Source organism: Cucurbita pepo, chromosome LG02 (assembly GCF_002806865.2).
Source record: "Cucurbita pepo subsp. pepo cultivar mu-cu-16 chromosome LG02, ASM280686v2, whole genome shotgun sequence".
In the NCBI taxonomy this organism is placed as follows: Eukaryota; Viridiplantae; Streptophyta; class Magnoliopsida; order Cucurbitales; family Cucurbitaceae; genus Cucurbita; species Cucurbita pepo.
In genome coordinates this window covers 13,589,983-13,611,407 of record NC_036639.1, presented here as the reverse complement: position 1 = coordinate 13,611,407, position 21,425 = coordinate 13,589,983, and the positions used below count along the sequence as shown (strand labels likewise).

General features: G+C 35.4%; 4 protein-coding genes and 2 long non-coding RNA genes across 7 annotated transcripts; 2 read left to right on the top strand and 4 right to left on the bottom strand.

Moving 5' to 3' along the window:
* Window positions 1-2,195: 2,195 nt before the first annotated feature.
* Window positions 2,196-3,015, bottom strand: LOC111789278 (ethylene-responsive transcription factor ERF003-like). Its single transcript, XM_023669995.1, has 2 exons — window positions 2,870-3,015; window positions 2,196-2,691 (listed from the first exon to the last, which is right to left on the bottom strand). The coding sequence occupies exons 1-2, from the start codon at window positions 2,950-2,952 to the stop codon at window positions 2,196-2,198; spliced, it is 579 nt and encodes a 192-aa protein (XP_023525763.1). The 5' UTR covers window positions 2,953-3,015.
* Window positions 3,016-3,381: 366 nt separating this feature from the next.
* LOC111787922 lies at window positions 3,382-7,452 on the bottom strand. Of its 2 annotated transcripts, none has more exons than XR_002814059.1 (3): window positions 7,292-7,452; window positions 6,225-6,343; window positions 3,382-3,814 (listed from the first exon to the last, which is right to left on the bottom strand). It is a non-coding gene; the product is annotated as an uncharacterized LOC111787922 (long non-coding RNA). The 2 variants fall into 2 exon arrangements; XR_002814057.1 differs by having other exon boundaries at window positions 6,225-6,318.
* A 158-nt stretch (window positions 7,453-7,610) lies between these two features.
* LOC111787921 (DCN1-like protein 4) lies at window positions 7,611-11,575 on the top strand. The gene is made up of 10 exons (XM_023668016.1): window positions 7,611-7,825; window positions 8,211-8,295; window positions 8,613-8,687; window positions 8,775-8,811; window positions 9,294-9,377; window positions 9,490-9,550; window positions 9,663-9,769; window positions 10,231-10,296; window positions 11,056-11,200; window positions 11,289-11,575. The coding sequence occupies exons 1-9, from the start codon at window positions 7,747-7,749 to the stop codon at window positions 11,149-11,151; spliced, it is 690 nt and encodes a 229-aa protein (XP_023523784.1). The 5' UTR covers window positions 7,611-7,746; the 3' UTR covers window positions 11,152-11,200; window positions 11,289-11,575.
* A 972-nt stretch (window positions 11,576-12,547) lies between these two features.
* On the bottom strand, window positions 12,548-14,477 carry LOC111787920 (deSI-like protein At4g17486). Its single transcript, XM_023668015.1, has 3 exons — window positions 14,217-14,477; window positions 13,142-13,429; window positions 12,548-13,011 (listed from the first exon to the last, which is right to left on the bottom strand). Exons 1-3 carry the CDS (start codon window positions 14,347-14,349, stop codon window positions 12,743-12,745), a joined length of 690 nt encoding a protein of 229 aa, XP_023523783.1. The 5' UTR covers window positions 14,350-14,477; the 3' UTR covers window positions 12,548-12,742.
* Window positions 14,478-14,918: 441 nt separating this feature from the next.
* Window positions 14,919-19,396, top strand: LOC111787919. Its single transcript, XR_002814056.1, has 3 exons — window positions 14,919-15,132; window positions 16,797-17,297; window positions 18,330-19,396. It is a non-coding gene; the product is annotated as an uncharacterized LOC111787919 (long non-coding RNA).
* A 796-nt stretch (window positions 19,397-20,192) lies between these two features.
* Window positions 20,193-21,314, bottom strand: LOC111788506 (zinc finger protein 3-like). The gene is made up of 2 exons (XM_023668842.1): window positions 21,285-21,314; window positions 20,193-21,191 (listed from the first exon to the last, which is right to left on the bottom strand). The coding sequence occupies exons 1-2, from the start codon at window positions 21,312-21,314 to the stop codon at window positions 20,403-20,405; spliced, it is 819 nt and encodes a 272-aa protein (XP_023524610.1). The 3' UTR covers window positions 20,193-20,402.
* Between the last annotated feature and the right edge of the window lie 111 nt (window positions 21,315-21,425).

The following is a 21,425-nucleotide window of genomic DNA, read 5'->3' as shown; positions in this document are numbered from 1 at the left end:
AGAGGATTAAAATATATTTTTTAAAAATTAATAATTGCTTCTTATACTCGCGATATACAACTTATTTTTCTTTCTGTCCCCAACATCGTCCCACATAGACCTTGTCCTGTTGACAGGCACGTCTTCACATACTCAGCAACGTCGTCTCGCATGCCCGGCCAAGAAAAGTGCGCAGAGGTTCGAGCCCAGATGTGGATCGCTAGACCACTATAATGGGGGAACCCTTCCCTTAGTTTTCGTCAATGTGAGATTTACATATTTTCTTTGATATTTGATAAACGGAAACAAAATATGCTAAAATAACCTAAGTTTGTCTTGATAGTAATAAATTACAAAAATCATGATTTTTTTTTTTGNAGATATGCCTGACAAGAAAATTGTAGAAAAAATTATGCATACCCTGACTAAAAAGTTTACTTATGTTGTAGTATCCATTGAAGAATCTAAAGATACTGATAACATGTCCATTGATGAATTAAAAAGTTCGTTGGTGGTGCATGAACAAAATTTTTGAAGATCCAGCATTAATGGAGAGGAGCAAGTTCTAAAAGTTGAAGGTCAAACGGAAATAAGTAATAAAGGAAGAGGAACTTACATGGGCAGAGGACGCGGAAGAGGAAGATCAACTTTCAACAAAGCAACTATTGAATGTTATAGGTGTCATGACTTAGGTCATTTTGAATATGAATATCCAAAGAAGAATAATGAATTGAAGTATGCAAAGCTAGAAGAAGAGGATGAAATGTTGTTAATGGCTCATATGGAAAGACATGAAACANAAAAAAAAAAGCATATACAATTAATAAAATGAATATAAAAATGGAAGCCAATTATGAATAAAAAAGAGAAAGGGAAGGATTTAATATGTTGGAATTTGTTGCTAATTGATGGATTCCATTCCATGCACAACTTTAATTTACGAAAAATTAATTAATAAAGTTAAATTATTACCATTTAATAGATTAACCCAAATAAATAAATAACAAAGGGTTATAGACGCTAATAATTAAAGATCCGATTCCATAATAATGATACTCTACTTTTTTTATTTTTTAAACCAAATATTTAATTTTAATTCTCTTTTTAAAATATTTTTTTATTTAATAGTTACTTAAAACTTTTAATAGATGAAAATAAATATTAATTTTTAAAAAGAATAAAAATGTGAATGTGGTTCGGGAAAAAATGATAATGATTATAATTTAACTTTTAAAATACTTTTATTTTGTTTTCTCGCCTACTTTATTTTTTCTTTTTATTTTTTTGTTCTCACCTTGATAACGGACTTGACAGCTTTATTATCTCCTGCCATTTTATTTTATTTTATTTTTTTTATTTATTTATTTTTGTTTCTTCTATTTTTAAAAATCACTTTTGACCCACATACTCATTCTATCTATATATTATTTCCACTTGTTTTTATGTAGGCTGTCCTCAAGTGCCATAAAAATAAATTAATTTTGAGATTATTCTCTTTTATATAATTAATATTATTTAAAATATTATTATATAATTTTTTTTTCATTTAAATTAATTTTTTTTTTTTGTTTTTCTTTATCTTTATTTTTTATTCCTCCCTTTCTCTTATATCTTCAACCTCTTTTCATAGTTTTCTTTATTTATTTCATTCCTTCACATGATCCAAGGTTGTAGCTACATCGTGTACTTTATCAAACAAACCATTCTTTTTACTTTTTTAATCAATTAATAAATTTTTGGAAAAAAAAAAACAAAAACAAAAACAAAGAATTTGTCAATTTCTCTGACTGAATGAGATATAGGTGGATTGTGAGATCCCATATTGGTCAGAGAGGAGAACAAAACATTCTTTATAAGAGTGTGAAAAACTCTTCTCAATATACGCGTTTTAAAAACGTGAGGTTAACGATACGTAACGAGTCAAAATGAACAATATCAGAGTTAGACATCACAATGTGCCACTATGGATGAATAGAATTTTAATAATTTAAATTTTTAAAAAATTAATTTAGAACTTTAAAATTTAAATTTTTTTTGTATACTATAATGGTAAATAGAGATCAAATAGAAAGAACGATTCGTCACAAAATTTGTAATTAAAGTAATATTATAATAACGTATATAGTGTATATATATGACGTTTTTTTTTACTGAATCTAAAAATTAAATATAAAAAAGGAAAAAGTGCATTAAATTTATTTATTAGATAATATATTTTAATTATTTGTAGACTCAATATCATTAAGATAATTATTATTATTAGGGCAAAACTCAAATGACCCAAGATCAAGCAATTCTTGGATCATTTGCTCTACGTGATCATCTTCAAGCCGGGCGATCTCCTGAGCCTCGCCGCCGGCGACCCACTTGGCGTCCGTTTCCGGTAAGTGAACGCCGGAAGCACCATAGCCGTCGTTGAGATTGGTGGGGTGAGGGCGACTTGGGTGAGCGGATTTCCGGTCGGAGAAGTGGGTTTTGTTTGGGAATTGCTTTTTGACCATTTGGAAAGAAGCCGTTCGACATTTCTGCAACTTCTCGATCAATGTGGGGGTTAGAAGGTTCGAGGACGGCGGCGGCGCGGACAAAGAGTGACGTGGCGAGTTGTGATTGGTTGGGAGATTGTTAGGGCAACACATGATTCTGGCTGCTTCGTCGTATGCTCTGGCTGCGTCTTCCGCCGTTTCGAAAGTTCCCAGCCATATCCTTGTCTTCCTGAAGGAGAGACAAAAAGAAAAAAAAAAAAAAAAAAATTCAAATTTTTATATCATATCATAATTTATTAAAGAAACGTATTTTGATATTTAAAAATAATAAAGTAACAATTTAGTTCATTAATTGGTTTAAAATTTATAGAACAAAAGTAGAGGAGAAGTGATATTAGAAGAGTTACAGTAAAGGGTGACGAATCTCGGAGACCCAAGAGCCCCAATGCCTTTGCCGGACTCCTCGATAGCGCTGCTGAGGTCTTGCCATTTTAGAGAGAGAAAGACTGTAAGAGAGAGAGAAAGTGATGGAAATGGGAGAAACCTGGGAATAGTCCAAATTTATACCAAACTTTTTTTTGTCTTTTTTTTTCTTTTCTTCTTTTTGCTTTCAGGTGTACAATCAACTCGACATCTCGACCGGACCCAACCAACCCGAATTGTAGAGATTGAATTTGTGTTTGTAGGTGAACTTTTAATATATTTTTTTTTATATAAAATTGTATCGAATAATTATAAATTATGAATAAATAAAAGCTTTTTTACAACTCGACCAGAAAATAAAGGATTGGGTTGAGTTACTGATCTAACCAATCCAAATTTAAAAATTTCTCAACCCAACTCGGACCATGTACACCCGTATTCATATGTCAATATCAACAAAATGTAACTAATGGGAATACAATATTAATAATAAGTATGGTGTAAATTTCCCATGTATAAGAAAGATCAGTGTTTCCAAATCATACAAAGAAACTTGTGCACTAGGATCTGAAGTAAAAATATATTCAAAATTTGTGCTGCCTCGTTAAACCTAGTAGTAATTTGACATCAGAGAATAGGATACATTCGAAGGGGGGAAATTCTAAGCCTGCAAGAACATTCTAAACAAGTACAGAAATCATCAAAATTATGCATTCCAACCAAGTGCCTGCGGTAGGTGCAAGTAAATGAAGGTCTTGGCTGTTGCAGGGTTGTGATTTTCTGCCCCTTTACTCCAATCCTAGCATACCTATATAAATCCCACCCCTCTGTTCTTTAAACCTTAATTTAAAAAGAAAAATATTGGGAAGAGAAGGATTCCCACAGTTCGCTCGCAAGAGATTTCAATCTGTAGGGGCACCATATCATACCTATAACAAAACAAAACAAAACAAAACAAAGCAAAACAAAACAAAACAAAGATGTCACACCAAGTCCGTTAGTATCACTTGCTCAACTAGGGTCTTGTCTATGGATATGGCCCACTGTTTGGGTTGGATATGACCCACAATCGAAATATACCGAAAAAAATAAATGAAGCTTAAAAAACAACTTGAGGAGAGAGTTTCTTGGAAGCTTAACTACTATGCTTTTTAACTCTCTTTGTTGTTGTGTATAGAACATTGGATCTTATGAGTATTTATGGTGGAGAAAGCACTGACAAATTTCCTAAACCTTTTCCACCCGTCAGCAACTACTAACAATTCTCTTAAACAAAAAACTAACAATTTTCCTAAACTTATTCGAGTTAATAACTACTAGCAATTATCATACAATTGCTCCAAGTAATTGTTTGCTATGTCAAGCTTATTACCTCAGGGTCGGAAAGCTTTTGAATCAAAGACTAGTGATGTGTGATGGGAACCAAATGGAAAGAGATGGATTGTAGAGGAACAAAGGAAAAGAACACAAGTAATGAAGAAATTCAAGAGCCCACCCCTATACTTGCTAACTTCAAAAGAGAGTTTCTCGTCAGTTTTTTAGCTCAATTTAATCTTGTCATAAAACATACTGATCTCTGGTCATAAAGCTAACTGGCAATGAAGGTAATCTATTTAAAAATTAAATTGAGCAAAAAACTTATGGGGAACTTACTTTGGAGCATCATTCCACCAAACAAGTTTTATGTATCAGAATGTGAACAAAGTTCCCATGCAACTCTCCAAGCTATTTTATAAATCTTAAGAAGACTTGAGGATTATGAAGTTAAAAATCTAATAAGCATTGAAAGGAACCTTAAGCCTTTGTAACCGTCCAAGCTCATTGTTAGCAGACATTGTCCTCTTTGGACTTTCCCTTTCGGCCTTCCCCTCAAGGTTTTTAAAATGCATCTATTAGGGAGAGGTTTCCATACCCTTGTAAAGAATGTTTTGTTCTCCACCCCAACCGACGTGGGATCTCACAGCTATCCTCGTCCCTGTCCCTGATATTAAAAGCACCATGCGACCCTGCAGTTACAAAAGTGTGATGCGCCTGAAAGAGGGTGCAGTTTAATAAATAGAAATATTTAAAGAACCATTAATCAAGATACAGCAAATTAGGGTTATTGGTAGCAGATGATCACTTAAAATTCAGAAAATAACCACCTTCTATGAGCGCAACAATTAGGAAAAATCCTTGTCATCTTAAGATAGTCAACAATAGTCCACTATCCCAAAAGAAGATTATTAAAAAGAACTTCAAATTGTAAGTATGAATGGTTAGACGAACACGACTCTCCACGATGATATGATATTCTCCACTTTGAGCATAAGCTCTTATGGCTTTGCTTTGGGCTTCCCAAAAGGCTTTGATATTTGAGGATATGAGGATTTACCAATCTATTGGCACGACTAAGTTTAGGGCATGGCTCTGATACCATGTTAGACGAACACGACTCTCCACAATGGTATGATATTGTCCACTTTGAGCATAAGTTCTCGTGGCTTTGCTTTGGGCTTCCCCAAAAGGCCTCATACCAATGGAGTTAGTATTCCTCACTTATAAACCCATGATCATTCCCTAAATTAGCCGATTNTTTTTAACTCTCTTTGTTGTTGTGTATAGAACATTGGATCTTATGAGTATTTATGGTGGAGAAAGCACTGACAAATTTCCTAAACCTTTTCCACCCGTCAGCAACTACTAACAATTCTCTTAAACAAAAAACTAACAATTTTCCTAAACTTATTCGAGTTAATAACTACTAGCAATTATCATACAATTGCTCCAAGTAATTGTTTGCTATGTCAAGCTTATTACCTCAGGGTCGGAAAGCTTTTGAATCAAAGACTAGTGATGTGTGATGGGAACCAAATGGAAAGAGATGGATTGTAGAGGAACAAAGGAAAAGAACACAAGTAATGAAGAAATTCAAGAGCCCACCCCTATACTTGCTAACTTCAAAAGAGAGTTTCTCGTCAGTTTTTTAGCTCAATTTAATCTTGTCATAAAACATACTGATCTCTGGTCATAAAGCTAACTGGCAATGAAGGTAATCTATTTAAAAATTAAATTGAGCAAAAAACTTATGGGGAACTTACTTTGGAGCATCATTCCACCAAACAAGTTTTATGTATCAGAATGTGAACAAAGTTCCCATGCAACTCTCCAAGCTATTTTATAAATCTTAAGAAGACTTGAGGATTATGAAGTTAAAAATCTAATAAGCATTGAAAGGAACCTTAAGCCTTTGTAACCGTCCAAGCTCATTGTTAGCAGACATTGTCCTCTTTGGACTTTCCCTTTCGGCCTTCCCCTCAAGGTTTTTAAAATGCATCTATTAGGGAGAGGTTTCCATACCCTTGTAAAGAATGTTTTGTTCTCCACCCCAACCGACGTGGGATCTCACAGCTATCCTCGTCCCTGTCCCTGATATTAAAAGCACCATGCGACCCTGCAGTTACAAAAGTGTGATGCGCCTGAAAGAGGGTGCAGTTTAATAAATAGAAATATTTAAAGAACCATTAATCAAGATACAGCAAATTAGGGTTATTGGTAGCAGATGATCACTTAAAATTCAGAAAATAACCACCTTCTATGAGCGCAACAATTAGGAAAAATCCTTGTCATCTTAAGATAGTCAACAATAGTCCACTATCCCAAAAGAAGATTATTAAAAAGAACTTCAAATTGTAAGTATGAATGGTTAGACGAACACGACTCTCCACGATGATATGATATTCTCCACTTTGAGCATAAGCTCTTATGGCTTTGCTTTGGGCTTCCCAAAAGGCTTTGATATTTGAGGATATGAGGATTTACCAATCTATTGGCACGACTAAGTTTAGGGCATGGCTCTGATACCATGTTAGACGAACACGACTCTCCACAATGGTATGATATTGTCCACTTTGAGCATAAGTTCTCGTGGCTTTGCTTTGGGCTTCCCCAAAAGGCCTCATACCAATGGAGTTAGTATTCCTCACTTATAAACCCATGATCATTCCCTAAATTAGCCGATTGAATGACTCGAGAGAGCCAAATGAGCAATGACATGAAGTGGTAGAGTTGAAATTCATGGAAGAGACGATTTCAAGTGGCTTACTAAAGCTAAGAAATCAGGGAGTGGAAAGCATCCATGATGGATAATTATTACTGGATTAGATGTTTGAGATGAGGAAGTGAAGGAAGATTGCAAGCTTTTGCAGCTAATCGATTGGCCATCGGAATAAAGCTAAGGCAGGAGACAGAATCACTCGGCGTCAAACTGGTTTTCAAATTAAGCCGAACTCAAAACTCTACAACACACGAAGCAAAATCGAAAGTTCCTTACCTCGAAGGATTTATTAGGGTTGAGATTCGCAAATGCAGATATCGATCTTCTATAGCTCAACAGCATTAAACAAAAGAGAGGGATTTCGATTTACCTTCAGTGGCGATGGAATTGAAGATTTTGTTCAGCGTCCAAAGCAAGCTGCTCCGACGCGGTGCTTAGTTGAATTGGAAATGAGGAGACAAGTCGAAGAAGAACAAGATTGAACAATTTTTCCCCCCTTTTTTTAATATATAATTATATTATCGCTAATAAAATAATTACATATAAACACTTTTAAACTAATTTTATTATAATTCTTTACGTAATTTCATATATTTTATTTATTTATTTATTATTATTTTAGGAAGGAAATAAAATATAGTCATAAAAAGGAAAATAAAAGAAAAGGAAAATAAAAGAAAAGGAAAATAAAAGAAAAGGAAAGCCGAAGTTTTGTTCTTGCTTTTATATTTCCTCTATTCTCCGATTTGGTGCGATAAAAATCAATCTTCTTCTTTGCTTTCTCTTAGTATCTCCTCCATTGCAATCGAATTGCGGAAGAAGAAGATGCGGCGTACTACAAGGAAAACCGGTCAACCAAATTCAACTTCCGTTAATTCTTCCGCCGTGGATCTCTTTCGTTCCGGTATTTGATTTTTTTTGTTTCTTTTCCAGAATTCGAATTCTTCTACCTGTGATTATCGCCATGGAAATCGATCGTCGTGTTGTGTATGTGTTGTAGTTAATCGCGTGCTACACGCATGATTAATTACTTTCTTGATGGTTCTTTTTAAGGAGATTTGTGTCTTTTTGATACTGCGTGTAGAACTATATTAAGATTTTAGTTAGTCTTGAAATAGAGTGAAGGTTTAGTGGGACATGATTTATGATCGTCGTATTGTGTTTATGTTTTGTATAGAAGTCCCTCCTTTCGTTCTTGCTGGTATAAACTACATGATTTATGATCGTTTGTTATTCACAACGATCTTTTAATTCAACTCTCATGAACTTAAGATTCTCAATTTATTCAGCCTCAAGTAAAGCAAGCACAAAAGAGTTGGAACGGATCAATAGCCTATTTTACTCATATGCCAATGCCTCTTCTGGTTTGATCGAGTAAGTCGAATTTTGGCCCATGGAAATATCTCAATTTTCAGCATTGGTAGTTAGGTTTGCGTGGTACAAATATATTTTTTTATTCAGTATTATACTGTTTAAATTCCCAGCAATATTCAAATAATGAAAATTTTTCCTTTTGTGGTTGATATCTCACGCTTACTCTTGTATAATAATACTATCCTTCTACATCAAAACTTCCCATCCATGTTCTTGTAATGAACAAGAAGGTTGTTTTCCTTATCTTTAAGGAGACTTCTGAATACATGTATAGATAAGATCCATATGGTATGTAGTACTGACTATTTCTTTAACAGTCCAGAAGGAATTGAAACTCTTTGTTCAGACATGGAAGTGGATCACACTGATGTAAGGATCTTGATGCTTGCTTGGTAAGTTGTAGTTAGATTGATACGATAACTCAATATTTTTGTGTCTATGATCCCATTGCCTAGAAACTAATGGATTGCACATACCAGGAAAATGAAAGCTGAAAAACAGGGATACTTTAACCTGGTAAGAATGTTTACTCTCTTGTGGGCCTCCGAATATTATATAAGTTATACAGCAGATCTTCTTTCTCGTATAGTTCCCCTTTATTTTCTGCAAAATGCATCCACATCATTGAATCCTTTCTATTCATTTTCTAATTAGTATGGTAATCTGTAGAGTGTATATTTTGTGTGTTAAGCACCAGCTTGTAAGGAAAATTCTTTAGTTTATGACCTAACTTGAACATGCAACTGTGTCCTTCAGTTCTATGGAAAATTTTGTCATTTATATTCATAGCTTCAAATTATTTGGAAAGTTTTGTTGATTGTTTATTTATCTTATTTTCCTCGTGTTTACTGTTCTCTTCCTTTTCTTTCATCATGCCCATGTTCCATCTTATTATATATTCTAATTTCAGTTTGAGACATGATGAAGCATTTAGTCCCTCGTGCCCCCTCCTTAGTAAATTCATTTTATGGAACCTTAACCTATTGCTTATTCTATAGGAGGAATGGCGTAGAGGCCTCAAATCCCTGAAGGCTGACACTGTTAGTAAACTAAAGAAGGCACTACCAGATCTCGAGAAAGAGGTACATTCTTGTCTTGTTAAAAGTTCAAAAATAAACAAGTACATATAGTTGGTGGATTGCTGAAATTTTACACATAAAGTTCTTAATTATCAATACCTCACATTTTGAGAAGGTAAGGAGGCCATCAAATTTTGTGGACTTCTATTCATATGCATTTCGGTATTGTTTAACAGGTAAACAAATTATTTTAGTGTATTTTTTATTTTGAAGATCGGTTCATTTTCTTCTACTCTATAATTTGATATTTACGTTTTCTTTAATCCATTAATATTTTTTTTTTCTTAGAGGAGAAGCAAAAGAGTATTGACATAGAGAGTATATGCGAGCTGCTGAATCTTGTTTTAGGGTCTCAGTTTCATGCTCAAGTCAATTCATTTGTTGAATACTTGAAGGTGAGTGCTGCACTACGCTTGTGTCATCTAAATTGCTACATTTATCCATGGGCATGGTTTATTTGCCACTTCAGTCGACTCCACCTCTGCCTCAAAGTGCTTCTACATATTTAATTGTAGCACTTAGTCTGAGAGAGTTACATTCTTGAGTTTTGGCCTCTCTTTAGCATACATAGTGGAGCACACTGCCCCGTGTCGATAAAATTGACTTTACCACATTTCTTCTGGTAGCTTAAGCCATAGCTTTCTAGGCAATTCGTTTTTCTGTTAATCTGCTTCTCACAAGGAGAACTTAAGCACATGGGTAACCTTGAAAGATATATTGTAGAGTAATAAAATTTTCTTGCTTTGATTATTTTTTTTTTTTTGGGTTATTGGTTGTTTAATCCCCTGTTTGTTGTCTTCCCCATCATCTAGGCAGAATAAAATTTATTTCTTATTTGCTCGTATTATGTATGCAGATACAAAGTGACTATAAGGTTGTTAATATGGATCAATGGATGGGGTTCTTTCGGTTCTGCAATGAGGTATTTTATCTCTCCCTTTCCCCTCAAAGCACATTAACACAATTCATTATATTTGCTTTCCATCTTCCCCACCCAGTATTACCATGGACCATGGGCTCAATAAGAGCCATGAAAACAATAAAGAGTTTAGAGGGAATAGTTTTAAGTCATGACGATGAGGACCACCTGCCTATGAGTTTTCTTGACAACCAAATGTAGTAGGGTTAGGTAGTTATTTTGTGAAAATAATCGCAGTGCACCTACTAGAAATGTGCTCTGAATATAAGAAGAGAGTCATTGTCAATCCAATGATCCTATCCCTTTTATTCAATAAGATTGGTATTTAGATTTATATATCTATATATACTATATATATCTAAATGTACAAGCTTAATTGGGCAATCTAGGAGGGGATCAACTCATCCTATTACAAAACTAACACATAATATATTTACAAAACTATAATTATACTAATCTAAGAACTATAATATTTATATTTTGCTTGCCTTATGAACCTAAAAATACAGAAAACTATTAAATTGCTAATTGGGCAATCTAGGAGGGGATCAATTCATCCTATTCGATTAGAGCCATGTGATAATAAACATACAAGGAATGTGTTCAAATCATGGTGGCCACCTACTTGAAATTTAACCATATGTAGTTGGGTCAGACAGTTATCTCGTGAGAATAACTTATCTATCCACCCCAATTGATTTGTTCGCTATTGATATCCTCAATTCAATTTGTGACCCATGAATCATGATGATAATTGTGCAGATAAGTTTTCCGGACCTGAGCAATTACGATTCGGAACTTGCTTGGCCGTTGATCCTCGACAATTTTGTTGAATGGTTACAAGCAAAACAAAGTTAAAAAACCGAATGTCTTCATCATACATTGTATACTCCCACAGTCGTTGAAGGCAAGTATCCTATTACGCACTTCAGACTCAATGTACTTCGTCGTTTCGAGCTGACCACATTTATTGAACTTGTTCTTTCTTTCTGCAGGCTCGCTTGGTTGGATTACACATTGCATAGCAGCAGATTTTTCACTTATATTTCCTTCTTTCACTGTTCTAACTTCTTTGAAATCGAGGGTGATTCCCATTCTTATGCTAAAGTTATAATTTCAAACATTCATGGATGATTCTGCTAAAGTTTCCTCCCAAGTCCCACCTTTTTTTTTTGGTATCCATTCTTCATCATCTTAGCCATCCAATAGACTCGACTATTTTACTTTTACTTGTAAGAGCAGCTCAGGCTGAAAATTTTCTAACAGGATAAGTGTTGGAATATTTTTATTGCCTTTTCGAACACTTATTTGGACCAACGGGGAAAAGAAAAAAAAAATCCTATATTATTTTTCTAAAAAAATCTAAATTGATTGGTTTTCTTTTTAAAATGAATGAAGATAATAAACTTTTGCTGAATTATAATTCTTATGGGGTTTACCTTCAGAGTTTTGTGAAGTGATTTTATTTGATTATTGTCGTTATTTTTTTCAGGTTGATTTGTTATATTCTCAATTAATTTTCTAATATTAAAGGTGTCCACTCGATACTTGGTATAATATATACATATCATAATTGGCCTAGCTATTGGCTAATATACTTGTTATTAATTACTAAGAAGTGTGCATGTATGTGTGTAAATATTCAAATACCAAATTAAAAGACAAATATTTAAAGCAAAACGCTTATGACATGGATGGAGTAGATGTTTATAGTTTGAAAGTGAATGGTAGTGGTTGCATAAATGTCAAAAAATGGCCAAATTCTCAAACTTTTTGACCCTTAAAGCATTCAAAAAAGAGCAAAAGTAGAAACACCATTGTCACAAAGGTGGAGCTCTATTGCAAACAATGGCCACAACTTTTTCTTTTTTTGCAAATTTGCTCCTTATTTTAGTTATTTGCCTTTCCCCCCTTTCTTACATCTCTTCCCAATTCCAAGGCTAATTTTAAGGGTTATTTTACATGATTTTAAAAGCTTGTTTTCTAAATTATATGCACATTATAAAGGCTTTTACTTATATTTCATCTCAGTATTAGACAAAAATATTACCTTACATTCAAACACGAGGGTAAGGAAATTGAGCTTAAGTGAGAAGGGCCTCCTCTCCCACCGGTGTTATGCATGTATTGTGTTTATTGGAGACCCTCGATTTGGAAGGTATGCCACGGCTACTATCGAAATATACATGTCTTTCGATTCAATTTGAAATTGTGTACATGAGAAAGGTGAAGGGGAAGGAGTGATACATGAAGCTACTAAAATGGGACGAAGAAATATCATCGAAATTTGGATTCCAACTCACATCTCACCTGGGAATTCAAAACCCAGCCTGTAAATTTAATGGCAGCCCAAGAAAATCCAAGAAAATGGGGAAAACAATTCAGACACAAACAAACAACCCACTTTGCCAAATAATACAAAAATTTACATAATCACTGATAAAAAGCTTCAAGAATTTGATGTGGGAATCAATGGTGAACTTAGGGGACGAGGGCGTCTGGTTCTGCTTCTACCTCTGCGGAGAATGGTTGGAGAAGATGAAGAAGAAGAAGAAGAAGAAGAAGACTTAGAAGCTGCAATTTCAGCTGTTAATGGCGATTCCTTCTTCTTCTCTTCTTCTCCTTCTTGTTTTTCTTCACTTCTCTTGTTCTGCACTCTGTTCTGTCCAACTTTCGTGGAGTTTAAGGTTGCTGGCAAAACACAGCTGCAAATCCACCCTGCATTCAAACCCCATCTCAGAAAAATCCTTACAAACACAAAATGATTCAGAAAAATCTTCACAAACAGCAAAAAGTAGGAAAGGAAAGGTAAATTTGGATCAAAACAGGAGCTGAAGTTGAATCATACCAATTCTAGCAAGACGATTGATCCAACTTGGAATGGGATTTCCAGTGAGTTTGATGCAAACATGGTTGCAAAAATGGTTGCAGTTCTTGGTGATTAGATTATAAGCATTTCCTCTATAATCTTTACTAAGTTCCTCCATTAATGACCTCACTTCTGCTTGATTCAAATCCGTTTTCCCAATCAAAATTGATTTCCTGAACTTGAATCCATCACATTGCTTCGGCTCCCCTTCAAATATCCCTGTACTTGGATACTCATGAGCCCCAAATGCATATTCAACTCCATGAACTGCATCAGAAATCCCACAGATTTCTCAGTGTTAGATCAACAATGGAGGTCAAGATCCAGAAGAACACTAGATTAAACCTCTAGAACAACAAATTATTGTACTAAAACCAAAAATGATTCTCCAAGAGTAAATTATGGTTCAAGAACAATGAACTAATGCACTAAAAGTTGTAAAAAAACCCTCAAAGTTCATTCAATTTTAGTTCAAGAACAATGAACAAGTGTACTAGAAGTAAAAAAATCTCCAAGTTCATTTGATTTTCAGTCATTTTCTTACTCAGAAAACATCATGAACGATTGTCCAAGAGTAAATTATAGTTCAAGAACTATAAACTAGAGCACTAAAAGTTCATTCAACTTTCCTTCATTTTCTCAGCAACCAAACACAACCTAGAAAAATGGAAATCCAGAAAACAGCAGGACCAAATTATGCCTCAAAAACAAAGAAGAAATGCAGCAGAAGAGTATTAACCTCGAAGTTCGTTTAATTTTCCAACATTTTCTCACCATCCAAACAAAATCCAGCAAAATAGGAGGTCCAGAAAACATCGGGAAAAAAAAAATCTACAAGAACAAAATCACACAAACAGGAACACAGAAAGCAAAAACCCTCGAAGTTCAATCAATTTCCCCCCATTTTCTCAGCAACCAACCAGAAACAGAACTCATCAAAAGTGGATTCAAAACCACCAAACCAAAATTCAGCATCAGAAATCAGAATGCAGATCTAACACAGCAGAGAAATCGAAGCGTTAGAGCGAGAAAAGAAGGTTAAATTAGAACAGACCTTGAACACCAGAATGAAAAACACCGAGACCGAGCCAATATGCGTAGCCATTAATGGGCGTCAAATCGTACACATTGAGGTACACTGGCGCCGTCCCTGAATCGCCATTACTGGAAATTCTTCTGCACAACATTTCGATCTCAGTTCCACTCACTCACTGAATCCACTAAACTCCATAGCTAAATATCTTCGAACCAATAGAAAATGATCATTGGAAACATAAACAAAAAAAAAAAAAAAAAAAAAAAAAAAAAAAAAAAAAAAAAAAAAAAAAAAAAAAAAAAACTGGTCAGTTTACCAAAAACAATTAATGAGTAATCATAATTTTGCTTGATTCTTAACAAAGTCTTGTAGTGTTCTTTAAAGTGGAATTGGGAAATGAGAATCTTCTCAATCTAGTGGGTACCATCAATAGTGTTCTAAGAGGGAATTCACTCACTTAAATATAATTTTTTTTTATTTAAATTTTTTAACATAATCCATTTTATTTTATTTTTTGTAGGAAAAGAAAAAAAAAAACCTAGTTGATTTATTTTTGTAAATTAACTATAAAAATATATAATTAAACAATATTTGGGCCTCAGGCCCAAATATTTGTACCTCAATGGGCCTGGCAAATGAAGCCTCGTCGATCTCATCAGAGTCAGTGACGTATATATTCATTCCACAGTTTCCCCTACGCGCCATCTCGTCCAAGGGCCAATGATTCGCGCCAGAGCCAGTTGGAGTCGATTTTCAAACCGATCATTTTGCTCGAAATTCCACATTCCGACCGACAAGAACAGCAACAATTGTAGGATTAATGGCGACAGCACGGTTGAATCGGATCTGAGAAGCTACAACGAGGCTTACAAGCAGCTGAATAACTTGAACTTCATGATCTCTTCACTGAACCTCCAAAGGAAAAGAAATTTGGGTATCCATTTCTCTTCTCTATCTTCCTCTTCCTTGGCTGTTTGATCAGTTCTACATTTCCAGTAGCTTATGGTTCTTCAAGTTCTTTTGGGGCATCTTATCAAGTTGTTGTGTTCACATCTGTAAAATGGGATTGAATTAAGTTGGTCGTGTTGTATGTTTGTGTTTATGTTTCCATGAGTAGAGAGATTGATATTCAATAGCAATGCATTGTATTTTTTGTTTGTAAGTCAAATAACATATCAGTATAAGATACTGATGGTTTGTGCATTTAGAATTGAAGTGTGTTCAAAATTCATATATCTGTCTGATGATTCTCTTCTTGCCATAACATCTTCCTTTCATGCTCAGGATTGATTTCATCATTTCATAATTTAACATTATTTTCTTCCTTTGCTCTGTCTTTCATCTTCTGGTTTATCTTCTCTGTAANGAGTCGATTTTCAAACCGATCATTTTGCTCGAAATTCCACATTCCGACCGACAAGAACAGCAACAATTGTAGGATTAATGGCGACAGCACGGTTGAATCGGATCTGAGAAGCTACAACGAGGCTTACAAGCAGCTGAATAACTTGAACTTCATGATCTCTTCACTGAACCTCCAAAGGAAAAGAAATTTGGGTATCCATTTCTCTTCTCTATCTTCCTCTTCCTTGGCTGTTTGATCAGTTCTACATTTCCAGTAGCTTATGGTTCTTCAAGTTCTTTTGGGGCATCTTATCAAGTTGTTGTGTTCACATCTGTAAAATGGGATTGAATTAAGTTGGTCGTGTTGTATGTTTGTGTTTATGTTTCCATGAGTAGAGAGATTGATATTCAATAGCAATGCATTGTATTTTTTGTTTGTAAGTCAAATAACATATCAGTATAAGATACTGATGGTTTGTGCATTTAGAATTGAAGTGTGTTCAAAATTCATATATCTGTCTGATGATTCTCTTCTTGCCATAACATCTTCCTTTCATGCTCAGGATTGATTTCATCATTTCATAATTTAACATTATTTTCTTCCTTTGCTCTGTCTTTCATCTTCTGGTTTATCTTCTCTGTAATCTAAGATTATCATGAAATTAGTAAAACTTGGTTCTATTGTCTGTTTTTTTTAACCATTTGAAAAACTATCTTACCAAATAAGTTCTCCGATTCAGAATGTTCAAATTCATTTTTAAAAATAGACTATAGTTTTCAAATATAGCTTTGGGACAATCTTTAAACCATAAGTTTTCATGATTAGTAATTATTTTATTAGATATCAGTGTAAGAGATGAAATGACCGCATCATCATTTTGTCTCTTAATCAAGATTAGCAGTATATATGTTCATGTTTGGCATCATAAACTTAGTAATGTAGAAGTTTTAACTTTTTGAGACTCTGTTAAATTATGAATTATGAGAACTAGTAATTGTCTAAAAAACAAAAGTTATGGTACCCAGTGATTTCAAGAGTGACTTGGTGTTGGAAAATGAATTCATCTCTGAACAGCATTTTGCTACACCTAGTAAATAAATATGAGAATGTGGAAGTTTGGAAGTCAAAAGTTCACAGTTTAAAGACTAAGCATAATAGATAACAATGTTCAAACCCAAGGGAATTTGGATATTTGAGTTTTCCTTTTGGTTCTTTGATTTGGTCACTTAACAATGTTTTTCTGTGATTTTCAGTTATTCAATGGTTTACTTAACCAAAGCCACCATATCAGGACGTGGAGCTGAAAAAGAAGGAATTCATGAAAAGATTCTGTAACTTCAGGAGGTTAAAACAAGACTTGATAAACTCGAGGAGACTATAAAGGAAATTGCTATTGAATCCAGAAAACAATCAGGGAGTGATAGTATAAAAAAGAACTCTGAAAAGGGTCAAGAAGTGGATAAAACCAAACATGGGGAAAATACTAATCCAAGCAACATGGGGAATGCGCCAGAGTTGAGCAAGTCTATGAATATTCATCTTAGTGGAGAGAAAATAGTAGCGGCCCCTGTTTTCCCCAAAGGGCGTGCAAATGAGTGCACATAACGAAAAGATGCTAAGCATGAAAACCACGGTGGAGGATCTTCTCTAGATGCCAAGAGATGAAGGAAATGCCTCTATTGCTGCAATATCCTACGCATAGTACTTTTCCCCTTTGATGAAGCTAGAGAAAAGCAAGAATCCAATGGTTCCAGGTTATGTTTAATAATTATATTGCTCGAGCCAGTAGCCTCTATCATTACCAATGTAATGGTTAATAGGTAAAGGATTGATGCCCATTTTGTTTATGATCCATTCCTGTTTGTGTCTGTTTGTGTCATGCATTTTTCAGAATTTTGAACATAATAAAAGTGATAATAACTGTTCCAAGATTACTTACATGTGCATATTTTCTCTCTCCTCTCCCCATAAATCAACTACTTGTTAGTACTGAATTCATGAAGTCATTGTCAGTGATTGTCTTCCTGCTCGTCATTCTGTGTTGCAGACCCGAAGGTCAGAACAAATCCAACCCCACCTTGTCCCAGGCCTTCTTACTGTAGCTTTAGCTTGAATTCAACTTTGTACAGTAAATTTATGATATTCAAACAATTTGTTGGACCAAACAGGTGGCTTGTTTTTGGATTTGACCCTCTGACACATTAAAGCATTAACTTATTTTGTAGGTAGATTACTTGAGAAAAGGTTTGTTTTTGGATTAAACCTTCTTTAGTGATGACCAGTTATCCTTAGAGGAAGACACTAATTGGATTAAACTTCACCTGATGCTATGTGATCATAAATCCACAATTCTTTTTTAGTCCATTCTCTGTCTACTTTTGCTGTGTATCTGAAGAAAATAATTGTTCTTTGTTTCAGTAAATTTTAAGCACAGTACTTNGGCTCAGCGTCTTCGCTGACACTTGTTCCTTTCTCCAATCGATATGAGACTCTTCAATCCACCCCCTTCAGGGCCCAGCGTTTTTGCTGGCACACCGCCTCGTGTTCATTCCCTTCGGGGCTTAGCCTCCTCGCTGGCACATAATCCGATGTCTGGCTCTAATACCATTTGTAACTACTCAAGCCAACCGCTAGCAAATATTATCCTCTTTGGACTTTTCCTTCCGAACTTCCCTTCAAGGTTTTAGAACGCGTCTACTAAAGAGAGGTTTTTACATCCTTATAAAANTTGATTTGATGAAACTTGATTCATTACTCAACCTCTGATAAATTACTCATTGCTTTAGTTGAGATGCAAAATCAAAGGCTATGATTCTTCAATGTTGCAAAGAATGGACACCCCAACTGATGAAGTAACAAAGCAACAAATGGCCAACACCCAAAGCTTGCTCGGTCATTTTCAGGAAGGTTTGTATGGTATGATAAACAAGTAAGAGATTTAATTGTCATTAAGTGTGTTAATACCCAGATTTCTGTTACTTTTACATCTTGCTTGATATTGATACTAGGAGAGAAATTAGTTCCTTTATTATGACTAATGATCAGAGTTTAGATGAATGATTAAGGTGAACATGATTTGTTTTGGGATATGAACTGAACCCCACCACTGGTTTGGCCTTATTAGGAGATCCTGTAGGTCAGAAATCAAGCCAATGAAGATTTACCCACAATTTAATAATGTGTGAAAAATGATGATTGTGATGGAATAGGTGAGGAGGGAGGGGGAGGGCCATTATGTGGCTTCCATTGCTTTTTCACAAGGTGTGCTCTATCTATACCTACCTCTTTTTGATGTTCTAATGTGATGGTCTATTACTTTCAACTGCAATTGGGTCAAGAATGTTGTCATCACACCCATTCTATCTAATCTATCTGCGTATATATTCATGTCTCATTAAATGAAAACTACAAGCATCCAAATTTGTGCTCATTTCATGGACCACACAGCACACCACTATTTACTCTTTGAATTTCATATTGAAATCCTCTCTCTCCCTCACAAACATGTTTGATTGACAAGAAGCCTAAATTATAATGTTATGTTGGATCTTGAATTATGACACCAACTCCTCGTTTGTGTGTGAATTTTTTTTTAATCTTATTTTTAAGGTTGTATTTGATAGGTATTTTGTTGTTTTGTTCTATTGTACTATGCAATTATTTGATCTATACAATTATTCTCAAAACTAGATCGTAACGTGTAGGGAAGCTCATCAAATAGAATAAACCAGTTTAGTTATTCTTAAAACTAGGTTGTAACGTAAAGTACGTGTAATTATATACCTAAGCCCATGGCTAGCCGATATTGTCTTCTTTGGGCTTTCCCCTCAAGGTTTTAAAATGCATCTACTAGAGAGAGGTTTTCACACCCTTATAAAATGGTGTTTCGTTCTTCTCTCCAACTAATGTTGGATCTCGCAATTCACCCCCTTTCGGGGCTCAGCGTCTTCGCTGACACTTGTTCCTTTCTCCAATCGATATGAGACTCTTCAATCCACCCCCTTCAGGGCCCAGCGTTTTTGCTGGCACACCGCCTCGTGTTCATTCCCTTCGGGGCTTAGCCTCCTCGCTGGCACATAATCCGATGTCTGGCTCTAATACCATTTGTAACTACTCAAGCCAACCGCTAGCAAATATTATCCTCTTTGGACTTTTCCTTCCGAACTTCCCTTCAAGGTTTTAGAACGCGTCTACTAAAGAGAGGTTTTTACATCCTTATAAAAGAGTGTTCCGTTCTCCTCGGTAGAACGCGTCTACTAAAGAGAGGTTTTTACATCCTTATAAAAGAGTGTTCCGTTCTCCTCCCCTACCGATGTGGACAGTACGAATAATGAAAGACATTGAAATTCAACTTAAGAGATGGTTAAGCTTTCAAAATTGGAACTTTTTCATCGCCCACATTTCTCTTAGTGTATGCGTGTGGATCCATCTTAATTATAATGTCCATAAAAGCATGAATGAGAAATTTCCTCCAACACCTATACTTCAAGTCTAGCAACTTGTACTAGTGGGAACTTGCTGCATCGCTATCTATCACTACCTTTTTTAGAGAGAGAAAAAGAAGGAAAGAGAGACTAGGGCATTACTTTCTCAAATTCCAAAGTAATTTGAACAGAAACAATGGTTTTTTTAGAATTTTCTTTTGAGAATTGCCCGTTCAAGAGGTCTACTTTTTTGTTCTTCTTCTGTTGCCAAAATGGATTATTTACAGAGAATCTTCTCAAGTATTGGAAGCAGAAAGGGAAAGGAAGAAAGAAAACAAATAAGGATCTAAATCAATTCCCATCTTAGAACAAACCATCTAATTGAAAATTTTGAAAAAAAAAAAAAAAGAAATTTGAAGAAAGTTCCCTTTCTGATTAGAGCTTAAGAGACAAGTCAAGCTTCAATAACTCATCTTGTTTAGCCTTCATCTTCAAGTGACTGAAACCGCCACCACCGCCGCTGCCACTGCCGCTGCTATCCCACCAGAACCCTTCGAGCGGCGGCGGCGTTTCCGTCGTAGAGAATTTTTTCACACCGTCAAACCTTGCAGCTCCTGTGTTTGACGTAATGCATCTAAGACTTCCGATGTGGGAACTCCCCTGCGGCAGCCTCCCAATCGCCGGTTGTTGATCAAGCGGCTGCCGTGACCACCCACTGTGACCATAAATTCCCGACGACCCAATTCCAGAAACATGAAAAGAAGAAGGCTTATGAACCATGGAATGAGCCTGAATTCCAAGCGACCTACTAAACGATCCATGAAGATGAAGAGAAGGCAAATTCGAATACCGATGAGCGAACCCAAAATTCGACCCCGACCCAACCCGGTGAGTCCTCTTCGCCAAAGTTCTCTCACGTTTGTGAGCATTTTGGTGCCCCCCAAGAGCCTGAGAACTGTAAAACTTCCTCTGACAATAGTTGCAAGAGAAAACCCTCGGCTCTGTTTCTGTATCAGTTGGCTCTGCAGCCAAATTGGCATCGAAACAGTCGATTAGATTGAGTTCCGGGTTGGACCCATGATCGGAATCATTGTTACAGAGGCTGAGATCAAAACCCAGTTGAGAATTTGGGTTAATTTGGTCTGTTGCTTGATCCTCTTTTGGACATGGTGGAGAAGACTCTGAAGCAGAGATGATCGTTGAAGATTCAGAAGGGGATGGNCCCTACCGATGTGGACAGTACGAATAATGAAAGACATTGAAATTCAACTTAAGAGATGGTTAAGCTTTCAAAATTGGAACTTTTTCATCGCCCACATTTCTCTTAGTGTATGCGTGTGGATCCATCTTAATTATAATGTCCATAAAAGCATGAATGAGAAATTTCCTCCAACACCTATACTTCAAGTCTAGCAACTTGTACTAGTGGGAACTTGCTGCATCGCTATCTATCACTAC